The sequence below is a fragment of the Papio anubis genome, chromosome 9 (assembly GCF_008728515.1).
Source record: "Papio anubis isolate 15944 chromosome 9, Panubis1.0, whole genome shotgun sequence".
Classification (NCBI taxonomy): Eukaryota; Metazoa; Chordata; class Mammalia; order Primates; family Cercopithecidae; genus Papio; species Papio anubis.
In genome coordinates, this window is record NC_044984.1 from 42,616,286 (window position 1) to 42,640,916 (window position 24,631).

Sequence of the window (24,631 nt, forward strand, 5' to 3'; positions counted from 1 at the left end):
TGAAACATTGTTCTTGGGGGAAACACAGGGTGAGGTTTCTGCAAGTCTCTGGTCACAAAATTTTCATCAACTGATCAACACATCACCTTGTCTTATGTGAGTTTTCTGTTTAACGACATCTTATTCAATAGATACTGTTGATTTGTTAACATTGAACAAACAGCCAGCAGCAATGTTGTCTGCAGGAAGCTTGTCTAACACACCTAGTTTCCCTGTAAGGCACATCACAGCCTTGCACTTAGGAACACCAGACAGCAGTGCAGCACTACACTTGGGAACTGTTTTAAACAGCAAAGTCACCAACAAAAATCACAAAAAGGCAAAAAAAGTAGCACTAAATAGATTGTGAAGACCCTGGCTGGGAAGATAGGTGCCAAGCCACGCGAGTTTTTCACTGCTCTGCACATGTTCACAAATGACCACAAAGGGGCTGCAAGTATTGATTTCGGTAAATTTTAGCAAGAGGGCAGATTTGCAAATACAGAATCCATGAATAATGAAGATTGACTGTCTGCGTGTGTGTGTGTGTGTGTGTGTGTGCACGTGTGTTTATTTACATATCAAACAAAATTCAGAACCTTGCAGCTGTCTTTCTTGACAGCTTCAGTGACCTTCCCTCAAGTTTCTGAACATTACTCTTGGACAATCCATAGACAACCCCACTCATTCTCTTTCATCCACATCCTCAAGCAAGTGACAGACATGTTGGCCCTTTAGAATGTAGCAGCCTGACTTAGTCATCAAGACAGGGACAGTAAAGATCTAAGTAAGGTAGACTGAGGACAGGGTAACAAGACAAAACCAGTCTGCAGCCCATAGTGCCAGGTATTGCAGGCAGTGGTTGTGACCAACAGCCAGCAACAGACTCTAAGGGCTCTTGTGGAGGTGGATTGATGGTGGGTTAAGGTGGCATCATGTGCCCACAAGCAACACAGTCACTCTGTCAGTCTGTGGTGACACAGACTACAAACATACCATCCTTGTTCATTCTGCCATCTTCCACACTCAGCCCGGGGCATGACAGGACCTGTCCTCCCTCCACCCAGATGCCTCACACATTCCTGTCCTGAGGATTCCCAGCCTAGTGGTGTGTCCAAGGGAAGCAACTACAGATGCATAGCAGTCAGAGCCACTCCAGTGAGGAACTGGCATTCAATATGTCACCACTCAACCAGCTGCCATCTAAGATTCTCATTTCCTAGAACTGGATCTCAGGGGGAAGGAGGCCTAGGAGGAGAGAGTGGATTTGAGGGTAGAGACTCCATAACCAAATGTTTTGGTTGCAGATTGACAAGATATGACTTTCGGTGAGAAACTCCATATTGACAGCTCCTAGCCCAATGCCAGATCATAAATGCTGATTCAAGTCTGGTGAGGGAATGAGTGAAAGAAACACAAGGCCAGACATGGTGGCTCATGCCATTAATCGTAGAACTTTGGGAGGCCAAGATGGAAGGATCGTTTGGGCCCAGGAGTTTGAGACCAGCCTGGGCAACATAGGGAGGCCCCATCACTATAAAAAAATTAAACACACACACACACACACACACACACACGAGGAAAGTGACTGGCTTGCTGGCTGGCTGCGCGACTTTTGTTTATTTTATGAGAGCATGGTTCCATGAAGGGCAGTAGTAGTGGCCCATCAGGCTAAAAAATCTCAGCTTTTTTCATCAGACTGAAAAAGTGTTTTTCAAAGCACTTTTTTACATGTCATCTCATTAATCCTCAGATTAACACTATGTAGCAGAGGGGCTGGATATCAATACATGCATGACATTAGTTGAGTTAATTAAAGCCTAGAGATGTCAAGGACATCCATTTGAGCAAGGATATCCCCAAAATTATTGCCATGGCCAGCACCCCAGACCACGCCTTTCTGATAGGTTTCATGGTAGTAAGCCGGCTCTGAGGTGTGCATTAGATTCCCCCTTCCTTAGCACTCAAGGCAGCCCCCCAAGTCCCAGGACCTGGCAGAAAAGGGTTCATGTGTCACCTGGGACACACAATCAGGGCTCTAGAAGGCCCACCCTGCAGGATGTGTGGACCTCTGGCCCGAGGATTGGCAAATGTAGCAACAGGACTTAGAGCCAGCGATGCTGCTTGTCTGGTTCCCCGAGCTGGGGAGTAGGTTGCCAGGAAGCCAAGCGGGCAGTTAGTGCCAGGCCAAACAGGCAATTAGCACCCACAGAAATCCCGCTGCCCAGCAATTGCTCAAGGCCATGAAACTCTGGGCCTGCTGATTCCTGGGGCAGAGGGCAGGTGAATTGGGAGCTTGTGTTGACAGAGAGCCCCCAAGTCCTTGAGTAAGAGTCCCACACAAGCACCTGGACTTGAATTCACTGTGCTCCCAAGGCGAGGAGAGCACTCCAGTTTAGACAACCAAGCCGACCTCAGCATCCTCCTCTGGACTTGATTTGTGCTTTCCTCATTTGATGGTTAGAGCCCTGCCATAGTCACCTCCAGTCTAGACTGCTAGACAGAAGCTCTGTTTTGGCTGCCTTCTTTCAGGCTACTGTCTCTGTCTCTCCAATACATGCCAAACGCTAATTTCTCATGATTCCCAGTTCCTGCTCCAATTCACCCCTTTCCCACCTTCCCACCCTGGCTTTGGATGGGAACCTCCAGTGCTTTTCCCACACCTATCACACCTGTAATCCTGGGCTCATGTAAGGGGAGTGTGTTGATAAAGAAACTGGCCCTGATACAGGAATGCAGGTATATTCCTGACACTGCCTGGGTGTTCCAAGGTTGACTTTCAGACCAGGACAAACAATCCTTGGGTGAAGACACGGGTACAGATCATGATGACCCGACAAGAGGTGCCATTTCCTATGTTCCAAGGAACAGTTTGGATTGGATGGAAAGGCAAGCTCTGAAGCCATGTTCTTGCCAAAGACATGCCTGTGTCTTGAGTGAGGAAGCTATGATCATCAACAGGGAGGAGGTTCACTCTGGAAGGACGGACACATGGGTTGGTGCAGGGGGCTGTGGGTCACAGGTGTAATGGAAAGACAGAGACCCACACAGCAACCTCAGGAAAGCAACTTCCAAGTGAGTCAGGGGACACATCTGGAGCTGAGAGGAGGGAAAAGAAGAAAGCACTCACCAAGACCTTCCTGCTCCTATGGCTGTGAGCGCCGCATGTTCCATGGACATTACAAGGAAGGAGACGTGAAAAATTCAAGGGCTCCCTTCATGGAAACACCTTGCTTCTTCTCCCTCCCTTTCCCTTGGGGAGAGCCTGGGAAGAAGCCTCACCTGAAGAAGCCTTTGCAGCCTTCACAGGTCATAGCATTGAAGTGAAAGCCCGTGGCTCGATCTCCACACACCCCACAGATCCGGGGCACATTCCGGTCGAAGTCTCCAGGGTCAGGCAGGGAAGTGCTGGCTGCCATTGCCTCCATCCCTGTAAGAACAGCAAGCAGGCCACGGTCAGAGCCAGAATCAGTGTCAGGGCCAGCTGGCATCCTTGGTGCCACCCACCCCCTAGCCTCATCCCACCGCCCCCATCTCCCACCCCCAGGGAGCTCAGCCAGGGTGGGCATCTCCCCAGGGCCCAGGCCTGAGCACAGTGCCTTTTGAGCCCTCATATATGATTCTCCCTACAAAGCTGGCTCAGAGCATGGCTTGGAATCAGCTGCCTGGTTTCAGATGTTGCATCTGTCAGGCTAACTTGGGTTTAGTGGTTCATCTCTGCATGCCCCCACTGTCTGCATTGGAAAAGGTGTTTTACTTCCAGGGTGCAAGGATCATATGAATGAACCCATGCATACTACTGGCACTAGCTCTGCCTCAGGCACAGACCTGAACCAGGTCGGGGGCTTCTATCCTGCCCAATGCCCTCTCCAAGGGAAAACGAGAGTCCTCCCTCAGCCTCAGCACCTACATGTGAAGAGAAACCCTTAGGCCTCCTCCTCTTGAGGGTGAGGAGTGATTTTGGTGGTTTAGGTGCCCTGGTCATTCCAGCCCCAGCTCCTTGCAACCATAAAGCTCAGGGCTAATAGGCTTATGCCCCTTTTGTTCTGGTACCAAGATGATCAAAATTTCAAGATACATCCCCCCTTTTTTGGGCAATAATACTTAAAACATTATTTTGAATGTTCTTCTGAGTCATGTGAGTCCTATACAATTAACTGTGTTTTCAGAGATGGTTTTTATAAATAGGCATTATCATCTAGAGACGGATTTCACACTTGAGGAAAAGGAGAAGAGACAGAAGAAACAAAAGGCCACAGCTTTGAGAGGGCCTTCTCAGGAAGCAGCTGGCGTGACTCTTTCATTAGCCAAAACTGGGCCCTCGGCTTTGCCTGCTGCGTCTAATCCTGTCTACTGTTAGGCTCAGAGATGATTCTGGAATACCTCAGACTGCCCTAAAATGCTTTCAGACCCCACTGCCTCCCAGTTCTCCCAACTTTATCCGAATCCTCAAAAGGGTCATTACAGGTTTCAGTGACCCCTTTGACCCAAGGCAAAGGGTCCTTCATGTCAGAAGAAAAATAAGAAAGCAAGCCAGGAAAGAAGAAACAAGAATCCACTCCATCCCAGGGTACCATTTCCTCCTGCCCCTGGGTGACAGAGGCAGATTCTGGGGGCCCTTGGGAGGCTCTGAGCTACTTTTCAATGACTAGGCCCATGATCTCTGATCGAGGGTGTGGAATATCGAAGCTCATTAAGTCTTATTTCACCTTCATACCACTCCATGGTGTAGATGCTATTATCATCATCCCCTTTACAAATGAGGCCCAGAGAAGCCCAGACTTTAAGATATGTCTAGAAACTACTACTGACAAATGAATAAAACAAATACTATCTAAAAATTCCCCAAAGAGCTTCACACCAAGGGAAACAAGTGGTGCAGATAAGCAAGAATATAGTATCGCCAGTCCCAAAGGGACAGAGGGAATCCCGGTCACAGACAGACCTCGGAGATTCCCTAACCTCATTTAGCTTTTCTTTTTCTGGAAACCTTAATGTATCAGGTTGGTGCAAAAGTAATTGTGGTTTTGGCCATTGAAAATAATGGCAAAGATCGTAATTACTTTTGAACCATCCTAATAATAATAGTGACACTATTGCTAATTTCATTCACAGCTAGACTTATACTTGTTAAACTCTAATGTATATATAATATAAACATTAAGTACATATTAAATATACATTAATACATACTTTTATATACAGTTTAGCAAGTATATATACATTAAAGTTTAGCAAGTATAAATATATACCTACATATAAAGAGAGAAGCACTTTCAGAAAAAGAACAAAGATCATTGTAGTGATAGCAAAGACATGGAATCAACCCAGGTGCCCATCAACTCTGGACTGATAAAGAAAATGCAGTATATATGTGTGTGTGTGTGTGTGTGTGTATATGTGTGTGTGTATATATGTATATGTACATATATATGTATATGTAATATATGTATATATATGTGCGTATATATACACATACACACACATATACATGTATACACACATACCCACACACACACTGAAATGCTATGCAACCATAAAAAAGAACAAAATCGAGTCCTTTGTCCTTTGCAGCAACATGGATACAGCTGGAGACCATTATCCTAAGGAAACTAAGCCAGAAACAGAAAACCAAATAGCCCATGTTCTCACTTATAAGTGGGAGCTAAACATCATGTACATATGGACATAAAGATGAGAACAATGGACACTGGGAATACAAGTGGACAGGGGCAGGGGCTGAAAAACAACCTATTGGGTACTATGCTCTCAACCTGGGAGACAATTCATTCATACTCAAAATCTCAGTATCATGCAATATACCTTTGTAACAAACCTGCACAGGCACCCCCTTAACCTATAAGAAAATTTCAGAAAAAAAGAACAAAGGAATGATTAACAGAAACCTTTGGAGAGATAAGATTGGGGAGGGGTATGCGTTATGTAGTAGCCATATTCTATTTCTTTGAGTAGTGAGCATATGGTATCTTCTTATTATTACTATTATCAAAACACTACATCTATGTTTTGTACATCTGTGTTTGCATGCCCTTCTGAATATATAAACATTTCATAATTTAAAAACAATTAGAAATAGAAAAGTGCTTGTGGGTCTATCAACATTGTCCCCAAAGACCATCCCAAGTCCAAGCTGACGCCTGCAGGGTTTAGAACATAGCACACAGTCAAGATGTTGCCAGCATCCCGGAGGCCCAATATCATTGTGGAGTAATAGGGGGAAACCATCCAGGATGCTTGTGGCTTAACCCCGGGTCAGCTGAGATGCTGCAGCTCCGAGTCATCATGGTGTTGCTACAGAGTCTGGGTCATCCAGGCTCCCAAGTATCCGGTGGATTTCGTGGAAAACAGAGAAATCAAATGGGGGGTAGGAAGGAATATCTGTTAAATCAGTCCAACACATGTTCAGCATCACATGCTATGATACAAGCGAGTTGGAACAACATACTACCACAGCACAGCAACAGGGCAGTCCTGCAATGGGGTGGGGTGCTGCCCTGACATCAGGAAGTCTCCATGCTGGGGGTGAAGGCTGGAAAGACTGGATTGAGCAGCCAGAGGCCCATTTCAGGGGAGCTGACAGAGGACCCAACCCTGCTTAAGGTTATTTGCTGCTATCAAGAAGCCAGCGCCCAGGACCAGAGTCCACATGTGGAGAAGATGCCCAAGCCTCTGCGGCTTGAAAGCTGAAAGTCCCAGGAATGACAGGCAGAGACTACAGAAGGCAGGAAAGAGAAAGAGGAGATGGGGCTGAATAGGAAATAGACGCACAGGAGAGCCCAGCCAGGGTCATAGCCGGAGTCAGCAAGCCCCATCTCCTGAGCCTTTCTCTGAACTCCCACCCGCACCCCACACACTCATGCATCTCAGCTGCAGACTCTGCTGGTCCGGGACCCACCTTGCAAGATCCTGGGTGGTATCCCTTCCTTCCCCTGCCCACCACCTTCTTATGGTCCACCCTTGCCCCTTGAAAACAGAAAGCCAGGGAAGTTGTGGCTGATGAGGAAACACCTACCTGAAGGAGCACAGGGCATGTAAGTGGAGCCCAGGGGTGCTCTTCTATGAGGTCTCACAGATACTTCAGACCCAAAGCCTTCTGAAATGAAGAAGGGGAAACCTTTTATCTAAAGCGGAGCACGGACCGCCTCACCAGTCTCTAAGGAAGTGGGCACGAGAGGATCTTTCCAGGGACTTTAGTCCCCAGATCAGGGACTACAAACAGAAGTGGCTTGTTGGGGGCAGGCATGCCATGTCATCGCTGGCAGGGGTGTGGGGGTGGAGGCTGGGCAGCAGCCAGGATGGCCCTCCCTCGAGGCAGGGAGTAGCAGGAGCCGTGGGAAGGGGTGGCGGCAACCAGCCCCGGGCAGAAGGAAACAACCTCCCGCCTAGGCACTCCTCCTCCTCTCACAGCCCAGGCTGTCAGGAGGGAAGAAGGGCCTTTCCTTAGGGAGACCCACACTACCCCCTCCATCTCCAGATTGTAGGCAGCTCAGGAAGCAGAGCAACTGGGCCACGTGGCCCACTGCTAAGAGCGGGAAGACAGCTGCCCGAGGCAGGGCAGTGGAGGAGCCGCACAGGAGCTGGGAATGGGGCGGGTTTGGATGGCAGCCCACAGCCTTGGCCTCTTGGGACAGCTTCAAAGGCAGGTGTCTGAGATCTCCTGTCTGTGGAGACTGGGTGTAGGCGGAGCAGGTGCTGCAGGGGTTAAATACAGCAATGTATTGCTTTCAAACAGGATGTTTTCTGCCACTTTTAGCTCTTCCCCAGACACGCTCAACACCCCCAGCTGCAGTAGGGCTGACTCTGGTGCCCAGACTCTGGATCTGAGCAGCTGGCAGGGGGGGCCAGCAACGAGGGACGGGCAGAATTGTACCCTTTCCACTTCCACTCACACCCAGCCCTGCTTGTCCACCTGCAGACGTAGACAGACAGACAGACAGACAGACAGACACACACACACACACACACACACAGAGTTTCCTTCTCTGACGCCAACAGAAGGTGACCCTGGCAAAGGCCTTTAAGTCAGACCCCAGATGGCGTATGTCTAGACCCCAGCTTTTGTTTTTCTTTGGAGACCTCTGTCTTCCAGTAGCCTAAGCAGGGAAGGAGGAGAGCTCAAGGGGCTTTCAAGACCTGGGCCCAGTCCCAGAACTGTGAGCTGGCTGAGGCCACTTGCCACCCCTTCCAGTACTACCAGTTCCCAGGGAGCATCGAGGAAAACACCAGTGGACAATGAGCCGAGATAACCTAAGCTGGGCTGGCCCCCACCAGGGGCATAGGCAGTGGGAGGTGTCTGCTGAGGACAGGCGTGCTGCCACGTACTCCCGAGCCAGGCCCTCCTTTGCCTGCACTGCTCCTACTGCCCAAGTCCTTCCCAGCTGACCACGCTCTGCGGGGTTCCCCCTCTGGCCTTATTGACTCCTCAGGCTCCTTTCCTGGTGCGCAGGAAGGTGAGGTGGGGACAAGGTGGACGCAGAAAGGAGCACTGCTTTCCTATCCTCAATCCCTGTGGTTTTCAGAGATCAGAGGTGACATCCAGGTAGACCACCATCCTGGAACTTAAAAAAATGTTTCTGGAGTATTTACTACATGCCAGGCCTGCTAAGCTCTGCAAATATTGTTTCATTTAGCCCTCACAACAGTTCTGTGAGGCAGAGAGCAGTCCTACTTTACAGGTAGCAAAGCCAAAGTTCAGAGCACTCTGAGTGACTTGCCCAGGGTCCCACAGCCAGGCAGGCGGTGGTGCCTGGGGCCAAACAAGGACGGCTGATTGTAGTGCCCAACTGGGTCCTTTTCCAATGACAATCATCAGAGCAGATGCCTACTGCTCCGCACTGGGCCCTGCTCCACGGCTTTTCTGTATACTCACTTACTTCACTCTCACAACAGCCTCCTCCAGTGGATACTTTACTGCCCAGGTTAGGGGTGGAAACTGAGGTGCAGGGAAGGTGATCGTCTTTGGAGCTGGATTTGAATCTAGGTAGCTTAGCTCTGAGTCATTTCTGCATCCCTAAGCCCTGGACACCTTTCACTTCCACTAAGTCGGGAGCAATGCAGAGAACAATCCCCAGGTCACGAGGGAAGAACCCGGGGATTAGGTTCTTGTCCTTCCAAGGATCCCAGGCCAAGGGACGGCAGGCCTCAGCCAGGATCCATCCACTTTCTGTCACCCAGCCCCTCTCATCTGGGAAAATCCCATCCAATAGATGAGCCTCTCCTCCTCAGTCGACTTTCCAGTACTGGATGGTCCTTTTAGGAGAGATATCCTAGATTCGGCCTCTGAGTCCAAGTGCAAACCTATAGGAAAGTGGGGCAAAGACACAAGGTGGAAAAGAGGACAGGTGGAAAAACTGCTTAATACCTGCTCTCTGCCACGTCACACGCCCACCCCACCAGCAATTCATGTTCTGAGTACACAGAACATCCCACTGCTTTTGCTGGGACCGTCCCCAGAGCAACCCTCTCCTGACCCTGCTTTAGAAATACGAAACCCCCAGCACTGAGCCTCAGAGAAGCAGAGCGGGAGGAGCTCGACTGTGTAGAAAGCCCCTGGCTTCCATCCCTCCAGGGCCTGCATCCCACATCAAAACCCTGCCTGACCCTGACCCCAGGCCTGACCTTGCCTTAGCAAGAAATGAGAAGATAACATATTTCCTTCCAGTCACTGAAGCCACAACCATTGCCTCTCCTACACATCTGCCTGTCAGCCCACACCACAGGCGGCCCCATCTTACGACAGCTTCTGTTAAATGGGCATCCCCAGGGCAGTCTCGCCTACGGCAGTCTTGCAGGGTGATGACTGCCAGGTGTCCTGGGCAGAGCCCTGGGAAGGCAAAAATCAAAGTCCCTCATGGCTCAGTTTAACACCGCATTGACTGGACCCTCCTAAGGGTGGTAAAGCTGTGACTCTGAGAAGGACCGTGGAGTGGACAAGAAGTCTGACCACTAATGTCTTTTCTAGCTCTGAGAGCATGCAACTCCAAGACTGGAATTCCCATCATGAGAAGCACTATTTTTTTTTTTTTCTTTTTAAGAGACAAGGTCTCCTCTGTTACCCAAGCTAGAGTGCAGTTGCACAATCACAGCTCACTGCAGCCTCTAATTCCTAGGCTCAAGCAATCTTCCACCTCAGACTCTCCAGTAGCTGGGGTGACAGGTGTAAGCCACGCCAGGCAAGAAGGCCTTAAATGAGATGAAGCTTTCTCCCTAATCCCTCATTAGCCAGATGAACCCCAACATTCATGCCTCAGTGAGTGAGACTCACTCATCCTCAGATGCCAATGAGCAGGAAGGGCACAAAAGATATGGCCCCTAATCAACCCCAGGAGAGGGGTTCTCTCTCTGCCAGTTTGGGACTGGGGTGATCTAAACTGGGCCTTCTAATTGTTGACATTGTTTCAAAGTTCCCACTCCTTCTAGAAAGAAATGGAAAGCTAAGCTATTTCCCCACAGAGTGGGAGACAATTCTTCTTCTTCCTAAAGTTGCCACACACACAGTCAACCACGTGTTGGGCTTTTCTAGGAGAAGATATACCTGTGTGTCCGCCAGCCACAACTGCACATGTACTTGTGCGCACACACCCTTGTCTTGCTATTTTTCATTTCATCATCCCTTAAACTCTGCCCCATCGAGTGCTGAGCACTGCATGACCTACCTGACTTTTTATTTGTCATCTCTTTTTGCCTGGTGCATAACTCAGGCACAGCAATATCATGGCCAGCTAAGGTGATACCCTCTCTTCCTTCTCCACCATCCCCAACATGTACCCATTTTCTTTGTCCAGAACAGTCTCAGTATCTCCCAGAAGAAGCTGACAGGGAACAGAGTGATAATAAGGGGGGAGAGGAGAGGGTTTACTGTGTAAATAGAACATATCCAAACTACTTCCTGCCCCGACTGTCTCCCCAGCTCCTTCATACACACACATTTTAAACATGGGTAAGAATAGTTAGAATTATTTTCTACAGACCACAATGTCCACAGTAAAACCCAATAGATAACATTCAGCTCAGAAAATCTCAAGATTGGAAGGCAACAGCACCACCTAGTCCAATCATCTTAAATTTCTTCTATAATATTCTAGCCAAATGGCTTTCTAGCCCACGTTTGAATAATTTTCCTAGTGGAGAACGATCTCCCATGGCAATCCACTCTCTTTGGATGACTCTATGCTTAGAAAGCTCTGTATCATGCACAGATGGAACAGCCCCCATAGCTTTCAATGGCTGCTCCTAGACAGCTCTTTGCAGCCATGTTAGACAAACCTACTAGGCCATTCACACAGGAGCTCTAGGAGGGATTAGGGGGTCACCATATGGTGCCATATGCACATTAGCAAAATGAGCCCTGGCCAGGCGCGGTGGCTCATGCCTGTAATCCCAGCACTTCGGGAGGCCCAGGCTGGTGGATCTCTTGAGGTCAGGAGTTCGAGACCAGCCTGGCTAACATGGCAAAACCCCATCTCTACTAAAAAAAAAAAATACAAAAACTAGCCAGCGATGGTGGTGTGTGCCTGTAATCCCAGCTACTCAGGAGGCTGAGGCGGGAGAATCTCTTGAACCAGGGAGGCAGAGGTTGCAGTGAGCCGAGATCGCACCGTTGCACTCCAGCCTAGGTGACAAAAGTGAAACTCCATCTCAAAAAAAAAAAAAAAAAAAAGAAGAAGAAAAGAAAAATTAAAAAGAAAAAGGATCCCTTTTTCTAAGACTCTTAGACTTTTCTAAGGCACTAAGCCCTAAGACACTTCACTTCCATCAGTCAGAAAATTATCATAAAAATAGAACACTCTACAATGCTTATGTCTTGAGTGAGGTTGCAGGGGAGAAGCTGCAGAAGATAGCCTGGGTTACACTTAATTTTGATTTAGACCCCGTCAACTTCCCAGGTTTGATCATGATCCCCATAAGAAGAGTGAGTAAGGTGGTAGCACAGACAGCGTCTGCCTTTGTGGCCTGCACCTGGAGAGAACAGCGTCTGTTCCACGGAAAGCGCCCGTGGAGCAGCGTGAGTGCTGGATGTGCTCCCAGCAGGGCTGCCGCCTCCTCTGTCTGCCACTTGGCTCTTTCCAGAGGAGGCTGGGTCCCAGAAACACAGCTCTAAACACCTCTAAGAACGTTTAAGAGGCTCACCAGTCATGACTGACTGAATGATGGGAAATTCAGTGGCTGATGACACCGGAGTTGCAGGAAGGAGTTTACCCCTGAAGCTTGTTCTTCATTAACCCTTTTGGGACTATGCATCACCTTTGAGAATCTGCTAAAAGCCATGGACTGACACCCCCTACGGTATCAGGATATATTAGTCCATTTTCAAGCTGCTGATAAAGACATATGTGGACTGGGAAGAAAAAGAGGTTTAAATGGAATTATAGTTCCACATGGCTGGGAAGGCCTCATTAATACGGTGAAAGGTACTTCTTACATGGCGGTGGCAAGGGAAAAATGAGGAAGAAGCAAAAGTGGAAACCCCGGATAAACCCATCAGATCTCGTAAGGTTTATTCACTATCACGAGAATAGCGTGGGAAGAGGGGCCCCCATGATTTAATTACCTCCTGCTGGGTCCCTCCCACAACACGTGGGAATTCTGAGATACAATTCAAGTTGAGATTCGGTGGGGACACAGCCAAACCATATCACAGGGCTCGTGGGTCACTCCATGGAAACCAGGCTACACACACTCATTCACCAATGCCGCTCTGGGGAGCTCTAGCAGCTTCTTGGAGCGTGGCAGGACTCAGAGCAGGGAGCCCATGAGGCCTCAGGCAGTGGGGCAGGAGATACACGGCTTACTTAGATAGATTTCCACTTCTTATCAACAATTTTTCCCGCAAGCTGCTTTTTTCCAGTGGAAACTCTGCCCTCAGCTTTGTCAACAAGATTTCTGGGCTGATTACTGCTCTCCAGGTAACAGGCAGGCTATGCTGGAGAGTGGCCGGTGACGCATAGGGGACTGGCCCATTTAGAAGCTACAGTCCAATCTCTCTGGTTTTATAGCTGAAGAAATGGAGGCCACACAAGTAGAACCATGGGTATTTAGAGGCTGGGAAGGGTAGCATGGAGGGGAAAATGGGGAGAGGTTGGTTAACAAATACAAAATTAAAGCTGGACAGGAAGAATAGATTCTGGTTTTCTGCAACACTGCAGGGTGACTGTGGTTAACTATAACTTACCTTATATTCCCCAAAAGCTAGGACAGAGGATTTTGAATGTTCACAACACAAAGAAATGATAAATGTTTGGGGTAATAGATAAGCTAATTGCCCTGATTTGATCACTGCACATTGTGTACCCATATTGAAATATCACTCTGTATTCCATATGTACAATTATTATGTGTCAACTACAAATAAAAAGAAAAAATTCTAAGAAAGTCAATAAAAGCAAGAGAAGAGAAGTACACTCCCTTACTGTGTGGCCTTGGACATGTCACTTCCTCTCTGATGGCCTCAGTCTCTTCTCAGTCTCCTCTGAGGTAATCAGAGAGGAAGTGACATATCCAAGGCCACACAGTAAGGAAGTGTACTTTCTCATCTCCAGCCTGGCTTAGTCCAGGAGCCCCAATCACCTGCCTGAGTAGCTTCAGGGCGAGAGTGTGGTGTGGGGTAGGAATGGGCCATGGAAACAGGTGTGTACTCTCCCTTTGGGGCTGAGAGTTCCCTGTAGGAGGCCTGATGCAGACTGCAGCAGGACCACCAGCACTGACTACATCCTTACAATCAACACAGAGAAACAAAAAAGTCGCTAGGATCACCTACGTGCTCCTCCCTGACCAACTCCAGCTCCTGGCTTCAGCTCCCATGGCCAGAGACATGAACAAGGACTCAAGACAGAGAGTACTTTAGAGGGAAGTGGGATATGCCTGGCCTGAGCTTTCTCTACTCTGAGTGAATTTTCCTGGGACACTAGCATGGGAGTACTTCCCAAGGATATCTGCTACAGGGAAAAGTTGATGAGACAAGGAGGCTATTTGTTCAGTGACTTAAAGACCAAGAAATAGAAACTGGGCAGACCCAAAGAGAGAGAATAGGTCCAGCCCTTCTTTGGGGAGACCCGAACTACTGCTAGTGTTAGTGCAGCTGATGGCTCAATGGGATTTTCTCTAAAAATAAAAGCAAAAACAAAAAAGCAACTCAAGACAGCAGAAGAGGGCTGCTTCCAAGCCATTCCCAAGCCCAGCTTCCAGTGTGGCTGCGTGCGTCCCTCCAGGCTAAGCATCTGTCTTAATGCTGGGACCCTCAGCCTGAGTCCACATCGGCCTGAACCACTCTTTTTTTTTTTTTTTTTAATTGTACATCACTCCTTTATTATGCTGATCTGGAAAAAGGATTTAGTACAGTTATGCTCAAATGAACACTGGGCCCATGTGGCAGGTCCAAGCAACTAGAACATGATTCAAAAATCCGTGAAAGACACACTTAGACAGGGCCACGAGGCATTTCACTGCCACGAAACAGAGCAGGGAGGGATTCTAAAACACACAGCAGGAAGCACTCCTGCCCCTCAGAGGTCAAGGAGCTTACCCCATATTGGTATGAGGAATGGCTTATTTTCTGATGACCACATGTGGGACTATTTCAACTGCCACGAGAAACCCTGGAAGGGTTATTGTTTTGTATTTTATATATATATATATGTAAATCTAACACATAAAGTATATTCAGGACTGATCCCAACCTTCTAGAGCCAGCTCCTTTGGGGTCAGGGAGGAAACAGTTGTCACATTACCATGCAGGTTACATTCTTCTTCCACTGGAATGACCAGAGCGTCCAGTCAGTGACCTGACTGCAGAAGAGCAGAGGACCGGCTCCTGGGGGCAGACAGGCTGTCTTGCTTCTCCTCATTGGTTATGGCTTAGCATGGTTCCTCCCCACAAGCCCTTACTAAACAAAACACTCGCAAAAACCCAAGTCACTACTTTTAAACTCTCTTGGATAAGGGGAGCTTTCCCACAGCTTGGACTGAGAACCTGTGCCCTAGAAGTGCTATTCTGACTAGACTGTATGAAGGGAGAGGGTGCAGGAGACAAAATGGCTAAAATGAAAATGGAAGCCACTGGTCCCCATCTGCAGCTACAACTCAAGATGTCTACAGATGTGGTCAGTGTGACATGTGCAGGAGGGAGGGGCAGAGGGACCCGACGGGCAGGGAGGGTGCTCCTGGGGACAGTAGCCTGCCCAGGTCTGAGCCACTCTTGCTCAGGCAAACCTCTTTGAGGCCCAACCACCTACCCCTATCCAGGGTGGCCAGGCTTATTCTCCTTATTTTCCTTCTGGGACCAACATGATCTCTGAATCACTCAGACTCTTCCTGCATTGTGTCAAAGGTCAGTATCCAAACTCCAGGTCCTACCAGCTCTGAGATATTTGGGATCCTTGGGATCAGACCCCTTGCCTTTGTCCAGCCACCTGGGCCAGCCTATGCCCCTGGCCACCTGACCACTGTTCAGATGCCCCCAGAGCCCATTCCTGTCTCCTCATCTACAAATAGGGACATGATAATACCCGAGTCTCAGGTCTTGTGTGGGATCAAATGAGCTGATCTCTGAGTAGCCCTCAGAAGGGTGCCTGGCACACCATAAGCTTTATATGTTAACTTTATTGGAACTGTACCTGGCTTTAGTATAATCACTGGAGAATCCAGGAAAATGAGAAGATCTTCAGGCCCCATAGAGGTGCTGTGAAGGGCAGGATGCCTGCTTCTCAGTCCCAAAAGCTCTACCCCAAACAAACATTGCCCAGAAAGCCACAATTTTGCTGAGCTGGGAAAAAAACTGACCACCCCACCCACTGTCTGTGGCTTCTAAAACTCTTCCAAAACTTCTTGGAATCAGAGAAGCTGAGGTACAAATCTAGACTTTTCCTCCAAGTAAAAGATAAAGCCTGTGGCTTCCAAGTTGTCACTGATTACCAACCCTTATACCCATCGTCCTTCCTGTCGCTTCTCACCCAGTGTCACCTCCATCCCCCACCTCCCCCATTATCAAGTGCTGGTCCTGTACCTGCATCTGTTATCACTGTAGTGGGACCTGAAGCTTGACTACCTACAGGATGCCCCTCTGACTGTTACCAGGGCAGCGGCACTACCACCACCCATTCCCACCCACCACCACCTGCAGCAGAAAGCAGAACTCAGGAGAAGGCTGAGGTGGGTGCCGAGGGGCTGGAGTCAGGAGCTGGCAGTGAGAACTGTGGAAGCCCTGGCAGAAGAATGGCCCCACCATTCCACTTCACCTAGACATGGGGTGGGCTCTGGCTCAGTGGGCCTGGACTCCTGGCTGCCCCAGCTCTTAAAGCCCTGGGAAGGCCATTCACTTATCCTGGGATAGATTCTGAAGCCTGTGTCAGAATCAGGAAAGGATCCTCAGGGTCCTCTGAGATGGGCAGGGCTGGGTTAACTCTCCACCAGGCAGCTCCGGTCCCGTACAGGGCTGATTTGCCCAAACATATCCTCTCCAACTTCTGGGTTATTAGGGAGGGGTGGATACTTTCCCCGTACAGCGTTCATGCAGCTTCTCGGGACCTGGGCCATGTGGGAAGTTCCCACTCACTTTCAAGGGCAGCAGCAGGCACCCCAAGGTGACATCGGCCGCTCCTCCATTTCTGATCTGAATGACTCCCCCTAAAGAGCTTCTCCAGAGCGGTTTGGTCAGGCTTCTGGCCATCCTTCTGGGTAGGGTCCCTCTTGGGGACACCCCTGGAGGGCCAGGGATGGGATGTGGCAGCATTTCTTCTTGGCCTGTGCTGGCCTCTGCTGCCTTATCTCTGATGGGGACGCTGCCTATGTTTAAGTGCCGGCCACACGGAAAGGCCTGTACTGGAAGTGAGAGATGCAGTGGTGAGCAAGACATAGACCCTGTCTTCTGGGAGCTTACAGTCTACTGTGGATTAGGGGGTGGGGATGGGGGACAAACAGGAACGTCCAATTCAGTATGACACGTCCTACAATCCAGGTAAGTGCCAGGTCTAAAGGGAGCATATGCGAAAGCCTCTGCCTCATCTTAGTGAGAGAAGAGAAGAGAAGGCTCTTTGGAGGCGGTCCCCTCTCAACCTCTCCACGGAGACAGGAAGGAGCAGAGGAGTTTAATGTGGTAGTCGTAAGAGGCGTAAGGAGCACTCCAGGCAGAGGATACTGCACATGCAAAGGCTGAGAATGAAAGGGAAAGAACGTGTTTGGGACAGAGAAACTCATTCAATATGGCTGGAGAGAGGGAGAGGGTGCCAGGAAGAAATGCCCCAACTGACCACGCTCATGTCAAAGGCCTGTAGGAAGTACATTCCACTCTTTTCTTTGCTTCTTCAAGTTAAACCCAGTGAGTCTTGAATATCAGAAATTTTAAATTATTGCCATGATTTATTGAAACTGAAGACTTTCAGATCCCATTCAGATCCCCATTCCAACCTGAATCCACCTGGAGGGTTGTGAAGAAAATAACAACAGGGCCTCTCTCATTGTTTCATTGAGAGGTTAGCTATGCATAGGCCTCTTCTGCAGCACAGCTGAAGTCCCAGCCAGGGTACACACAAAGCCACTGTCCCCCATAGCCCTTCAGGGAGATCCTTAACCCTGAGAAGAATAGGACCATCAGTAGTTGAGCTAGAAGGGAGAGGTAAAGGAGAGAGACCTGAAAAATTCAGCCTAGCTGAATTTAAAAAAAAAAAAAAAAAAAAAAAAAAGGTTTTGTGGGAGAAAATCAAAAGAAAGAACAAATGATTCAATAAGGGCAGATGGAAGGAAGGTTAGTGAACGACTCAGCTGCCATATCACCAGTGCAATCCTTACTTAATTCCTCAGTCTGTCCAGGGTGGCCAGATATGGTTGATGGGCACAGAGAGAGGTGAGTTGCCCACAGCTGCAGGATCCTCAAACCTGCCTCCACCAGTCCACTCAGCCCACTCTGTTCTGGTCAACAAGGTTAATTGCTCGTTGCCAGGAATTTGTCTAAGGAAGGGCATCAGGCAAAATACATGATGCTCACAGAAAACACGCACCACCGACGGGTGTGGAACATCTCATATGCAGATAGGCACATGCCAGTCCATATCCTGAGTCTGGCTGTCCAAATTCACTGCTGGCCAACATGACACAAGCCTTGTCTTACCCTCAGAGCTATAATTGAAGATAATCCTCTTGGTTCAATGTTTCAGATCAAATATCAGAATCTGTCTGGAGTATTCTTCCCCAGGGCCACAAAGTGGTAGGAAACAGCTGCCTCTGTTCTAACCCTTGAACCCTAACCAAGTTAGGATTCCCCTTCCCCAGCCCTACCCATTGGTCATCTCCCTCTTCTTTGTTTTTCTTTGGTAGCCAGGGGGCAAAGACAGAACAGATTTAAACCACAGAGTACTTTCCATAAATGCTGCCCCAGGACAGCGAAAGAGCTAAACTCAGGGTCCCTAGAGGAACAACTTCTTTCCCTAGAGGAGCAACTTCTTTCCCTCCAGGTGGTCAGCTCTCTGCAGCCCCCGAGTTGCCCTGAGCCCGGCCTGCAGAAGTTCCACTCCCTGCACTCAACACTGTTTCTGGCAGAGCAAACACCCCTCAAGAAGGAATTTGATGTTACTCAGAACCTAGGTTCAGTTAAAGGACTTGTGGGTGAAACCCCATTTCCTCTGACTGGGCTGGGCCCCACTAGGTCAGTTGGAGTTGCTGCCAGGTGAGCTGCAGACAGGTAGCATCCTAGCGAGGACGTCAGTGGCCAAGGTCCATCTCCGTCCCGGGGGGAGATGCCCACTGCTTCCCTTCACTCCCCCGCCCTTACTTTTCCCAGAATTCCCCCTGACCTGAAAAGTAACTCTGTAGCTAGGCTGGTCTGTAGCCCAGGATTGAATTTTAACAGAGATGAAAATAATTCCCCCAGTGAGCTATTTTCTGCCCAGCTTTCGGAACATAGCTCAGAGTGACAGGCACAGTGGGGCAGGGGAGGCTGGCCTCGGGTCACTAACTAGGGCCACTATCCATTTAGGGCCCTTCCCATGTACACTCCCGCACTCTTGCTGGCACCAGATTTTATAGAGGTAACTGCCTGCCACACCTGCCTCCACCTGTGGATCCACATGGGGCATGAGGGTGGCAGGATAGGGAAGGCCCACAGGAGTCAGGGGTTTCCATCCTCCATGGCTACAGCTCTTACAGAATGCAAGCAAGAAGAAGAAAACACTGCTACTTTACCAAGCCTCCAAAAGGAGGTTCTATAAGACTCTTGTGTCAGCTGAGATAAATATTTTAAATATGTTATAAAAATTGTTACACTGTAAAATTACACTCTATAAAAATATTAGCTATTGCCTTACTATTATTTTTCCAGGTATTTAAGAATAGGAAAGGAGGAGGAATAAATTCAGGTAAAAAGGGGAAGGCTGTGAAAAAACACCGTGAACGATTGCATGGAGCATGATCCATTCATCCATTGTCTACCAAGCCCACCCCCAAACTTTCTACTTTTTATTTTTTTATTTTTTATTTTTTGCCTTAAGACTTTATCCTCTGTTAGTTTCCTTTTAATTTTTTCTCACACAACTTTTCTTCTAATACCTACAGGGAAATACCTTCCTGAGAAGACAGAGTTTGGGAGGCAGAGAAGGAGGAGGGGAGAAAGGAAAGGAGGGGAATGTATTCTTGGAATGTCTTATTCTGAAAGGTTTCTTTCTAACTCACAAGGAAGAAACACTCTGTATTATAAAGCTGTTATCATACACTGGGAGGGGTACCTTCTAGTACATTAGTAAGGAATTCTACATGAACAGGGTTTTTCCCATCCCACTGTGTAACAGTCACCTGTGAAAAGAAACTACCAGAGGATGCAGTGGAGCCCGCAGGGCAGACCTGACTGTGATGTGTGCTGTTTGCCACCCATCCTCCCCCATCACCAACAGTGATTACACATTTTTTTAATTGGCTGCCAATGTTTTATAAATCAAGAGGTTACATTTTTGAAAAAAAGTTCTGAATGTCCAGCTTTCTATGAAAAAGTTGGGTAATCTGACCACACCAGGCCGAAGCTCCTGCTGGAAGCCTGCTGGGCCAAAAGGGGCTGTTCCTATCAACCAGCATGTGTCCTCCAGTCCATCTCATAGGGTCTGCATCCCTCCAGCCTTGCTCATGACCTACCTGGCCCTGGCCCCGTGACCAGCCCACAGTGACAGCGGAGCTCACGGTTGGAAGTGCAGGCTCTGGAGGCAGCTGGCCTGGGTGTGCCCAACGCTGGATTCTCCCTACCACTAGCTGTGCAACCAGAACCAATGAAATGCACTCTCTAAGCCTCTGCTTCCTCACCTGTGAAATGAGAAAAATAACACCACCTACTGCATAGTCTGTGAGGAGTCCATGAGAGAATCACATCAAGTGCTCAGTACAGTGCCTGGCACGTAGTACCTGCTCAGTAAACGTTAGTGCTTATTATTGCGCACAATTGCTGTAATGACTTAAGGAGAATCCATCTGAGTTGCAGCCCAGTTTTTGAAGATGATTTAACAACACAAAACAATTTGCCCTTCAACCCTCCTTTCTTGCTCAGGGACCCGGTCTACAGACAAAAACCATCTAGTAAGTATATCCGTGACATGTTAGTTATTATGTGGAGCAGGGGCACTTCAGAGATAGGATTCAGACCTGTTCCTGGGGCTCGCAGTAGAGTGGGGGGAATGGACGATGGAACACTCACAGCACTGACAGGTGGAGTTACGCACAGAGCTCTCCCCACAAGCCCTGCCCAGGACCACACAGGAGCTTGGCATTCAGGAGGACCTGGGGGTGGATCTGATTCTTTTCTCTTTCTAGGCTCCAAACCTTTTGGGGGGCTTCGCTAAAGGACACCCAACCTCGAATTAATTCCACTCCATTTCCAGTTTCCCAGACTGTGCACGTGATTTCAACAAAGTCGGTCAGGTCTCAAATGGAGTTCATTATAATGGAATTTTACCTGAGGCAGCCCCTCCCCCACTTCTTAACATCATGGCACCCAAGATATGGGTGTGCTTGCCAAAGAGGCTGGGCAGAAGTCACTTCCTGCCCCTGGCAGAAGTCTGGAAATTCAGAGCTGTTTGGAACAAAGAACTCTGCCCCGAAGGTGTTTTCCAGCATCTCCCTGACCAGACTGGAACTGCCCCATTCACCCTCGTACCACCTGCTGCGTTTTTTCCAGCCCTCCTAGACAGGAAGGAGAGGAGGGAAGACTGAGCTGAATGACCAGGACACTGCAGGAAAGGCAATGCGCAAGTGAGGAAGAGAACATGCATTCTGGACTTAAGCCTGAATTTAAATTCTGGTTCTGATTTAGTAGTTCAATGTTTTCGGGCAGGGAATTTAGCCTCTTAATCTCTGTGAACCTTGGTTTCCTCTTCTGTAAAATGGGTATAATATTACCAGCCTCACAGGATTATTGAGAGGCATAAATGAGAAAATGCATGAAAAGCACTGAACACAGTACCTGGAACATAGTGAGTTATCATAACCATTGGTTATTACGATTGTCAGCTATTACATAATATGGTAACCACAAAGGCCAAAGGTTGGTATAGAAAGAGACGCTGGGTGGAGTTGGGGTGGAGGGATGGCTGAAGAAGGTAGAACCCTGTCCCTGATCCCAGCACAGGTCTGGGAGCCAAGGCGAGGCCCAGGCCAGAAGCACCTGCCTGCCGGGAGCCGACAGGCACAGACTGGATAGGTAATTACAAAGTTGAGGGCTGGGGTGGCCCATGCAACTGTCCAGCCAGTCACATTCCTTTGTCCTATGGGTGGCTGGGTGGTGAGTATCTGGCTGTTTATGTGGCTACCAGGATGGTGAGTGTGGTCAACACTTTTCCCCAGTAGCCCCAGCAGGGTATTCGACCTTCAAAGGGAAAGGGACTCGCTACAGGCATTTGGCTCCTTTTCCCGTGGCATCGCCTCTATTGCCTCCACCCCAACCCTCCAGCTACCCCTTGCTTCTCAGGTTAAACAAGTCAAAAGGCCAAAGAACAAGGGCAGACTCTGAAGAGATGGCCAGTAGAGATTACTAAACTTCACTCCATCTCACTGCCTTTTCTCAAAATATATATTCCTCCTAATCCACTTATGAAAATGCAATTCAGTAGGTATTAATTGAGCACATAGTATTGGCTCACTGCTGACACCAGGCTCTTGGTTGAACTGAGGAGACCACCAAGTGTTGGGGAGGATGTAGAACCGTGGGATACCTCAAGCACTGCTGATGGAAGCCCAGAGAGGAAGGGCTTCAACTGTACATAGAGGCCCAGCACAGAGCTCTCAGAGTCAGGCTGTGGCATGTATGTGGTCACCTGTGCACACTGCAGCAGACAGGCACACACGTGAGCCAGAAATTGGGTCCCTAGGTCATGAATAATACAACTCTTATAGCTAATCATTATAACTGTAGAAACTCATCTAATACAACCTTTTCATTTTAGAAATGAAGCCTATATCAAGTGTTGGAAAGGATGGAGAACAATGGAAACTTTCAACCACTGCTGAAAGTGTTTTTTGGAACAACCACTATGGAAAGCTGTTTGGCACCCTATAGCAATGCTGAACATAGAATTCCATGGGAGGCAGCAATTCCAACCCTAGGTATGTGCCCTACAGAAATTCTTGTGAGTTTCTCATGCACCAGAAGACAAGTATAACATGTACACCCCTAGCAGTACTGTCCTATCGTAATAGCTCAACTGGAAACAACCCAAATGTCCAGCAGTGAGAGGAGGATGTACAAATCGTGGTGTATTTTTCCAATGGAATACTATACAGCAGTGCAAACTAATGAACTGCAGTGGTGTGCATCGACATGGATGAACCTCAGAAAACTCATATTGACTCAAAGAAGTGCATCACAGAGAATACACATGTATGTGAACTCCAAAGCCATGTAAAATGAAACAATATAGTGTTTTGTAAAACATACATAAATGATAACTTACAAAGAAAGCAAGGAGACAATTAACCGAAATTCACTTTGGGTTGGGGAGTAAGGAGGGGGAACGCAAATGGGGAGAGGCAGAGGGGGCTTTTAAGGTGCTGCGAATGCTCCACTCTTAACTTGGGTGGTAGGTTCAGGGTATAGGATTCTTTAATATATACATAAACATATAATCTTGTGTATATGATATATCACAGTTTTTAAAATGAACAAAAAAGAATTGAAGAACCCAAGTTGCAGAGAAGCTAAGTAACTTTCACAAGCTCATCAGCTAACAAATGACAGAGAAATCAATTTGCCAAATCTGAGTTTAATCAGGTGCCAGGACAGCCATTCCTGAGTTCTAAACGGGCCTCACAAGGACAGGCTTCTGGTCTAGAAATGTTGAAAAGAAGTGCAAGAGTCTTTTTTTCCCCACTTGTAAATTCCCAGTGTCTTGAGTAGTACCTGGCACACAGTAGGCTCTTGGCCCATGGGTACTGAATACACATGCCTTTCAAGGGCCTACTGTGTGCCAGGCACTTGACTTACATCACCTAATCCTCACACAGCCCTACAAGGGAGCTATTATTATACCCGATTTACAGGTAAGGACACTGAGATTTGGGGATATTAAGAAACTTGCCCAAGGTCACAGGCTACAAAGTGATCATGCCAAGATTTGAACCTAAGAGTCTAACTCAGACCCTGGGTTTCTCCTGTTCTGCCAGGCTGCTAGCTTCTAACAGCACTACCTAAAATTTTAGTTATCTACCAAGGAACCCTGGGACCCACAGCGGGTGGGGCAGGCTGAGCATTTTCTCTTCCTGTGACCTCTGTCTCCAGGCTCTGACAGAGCAGTCTGTATGGCCAGGCCCAGGGCTGGCAAGCCGTGTGAAGCAGTGGTTACAGGCTGACTCTGCAGCCCTGGGCAGGTGACTATATCTCTTTAGACCTTGGTTTCCCCACTATGCGTGCTGGAGAGGATAACTGTACTTACCCCAGAGAGAAGCTATGAGGATTGAAGGAGACAAGTAAAGCAATCAGCACGGGGCCTGGCATGAGGCTATCAGAGGAGGCTAGAGTCCGTTTCTCCTTCCAGCTGGGCTAGGTTCAGGAGTCCTTAAGGGATAGCCAGGAGAGGGAAAAGGTAGGCAAAGTGAGAATAGCTCCCCATTGGCCAGTGGGACAATCAGCACATAGTAGGTTTTCCATAAAGAGACTTGTTTGAAAGATTGTTTCTTATTTGCCTTCCAGACTATTAGAGTCATATTTGATTCCATACAATTTCTCTGCACAGTCCTACCTCCCTTGGGTTCTTGTTTGCTATTCTTAACCTAAGTAAGGTGACCGAGACTGCCAGAGAGGCACCAAGATCTAAAAGTGCTGGCAGAGGGAGCCTCCTTCTGAGAGGCCACTGTCCCCAGAGTAACCTTTGGGCAGTCCAAGCTTGCTCTCAGGTCAACTTGTTCAAACTAGTTAGTACATCTAACCCCGCAGCTCACAAACATTTATTGCAGGCCTATAATGTGCAAGGCAGGGCACTAGTGCCCTGTGGCCATCCCATGAAGGCAGAGGTGGGAGAGTTCCATGCAGGTGAAGAGCGTGGGCTTCTGCAAACCTGAGAGGGAGTCCTGGCTTTCCTCCTCACAGGCTATGACAGCTTGGCATGTTGACTAACCTCACGGAGACTCCATTTCCTCATTTGTAAAGAGAACATAACTTGTTCCTACCTCACAA

General features: G+C 48.4%; 1 protein-coding gene across 6 annotated transcripts in view; it reads right to left on the reverse strand.

The window, feature by feature from the left end:
- VDR (vitamin D receptor) overlaps nt 1-24,631 on the reverse strand; it is a 64,210-nt gene that overhangs the window by 34,822 nt on the left and 4,757 nt on the right. For 2 of the 6 annotated variants that reach the window (XM_003906266.2, XM_031650438.1), the window contains exons 2-3: nt 7,013-7,093; nt 3,262-3,409 (exon numbers count right to left, since the gene is read on the reverse strand). In XM_003906266.2, the coding sequence (XP_003906315.1) occupies nt 3,262-3,409; nt 7,013-7,031 (167 nt within the window). In that variant the 5' untranslated portion in view covers nt 7,032-7,093. Of the gene's footprint in view, nt 1-3,261; nt 3,410-7,012; nt 7,094-8,869; nt 8,995-23,891; nt 24,014-24,631 lie in introns of those variants that run through there. The other 4 variants (XM_003906268.3, XM_031650437.1, XM_031650436.1 and 1 more) reach the window with 4 other exon arrangements.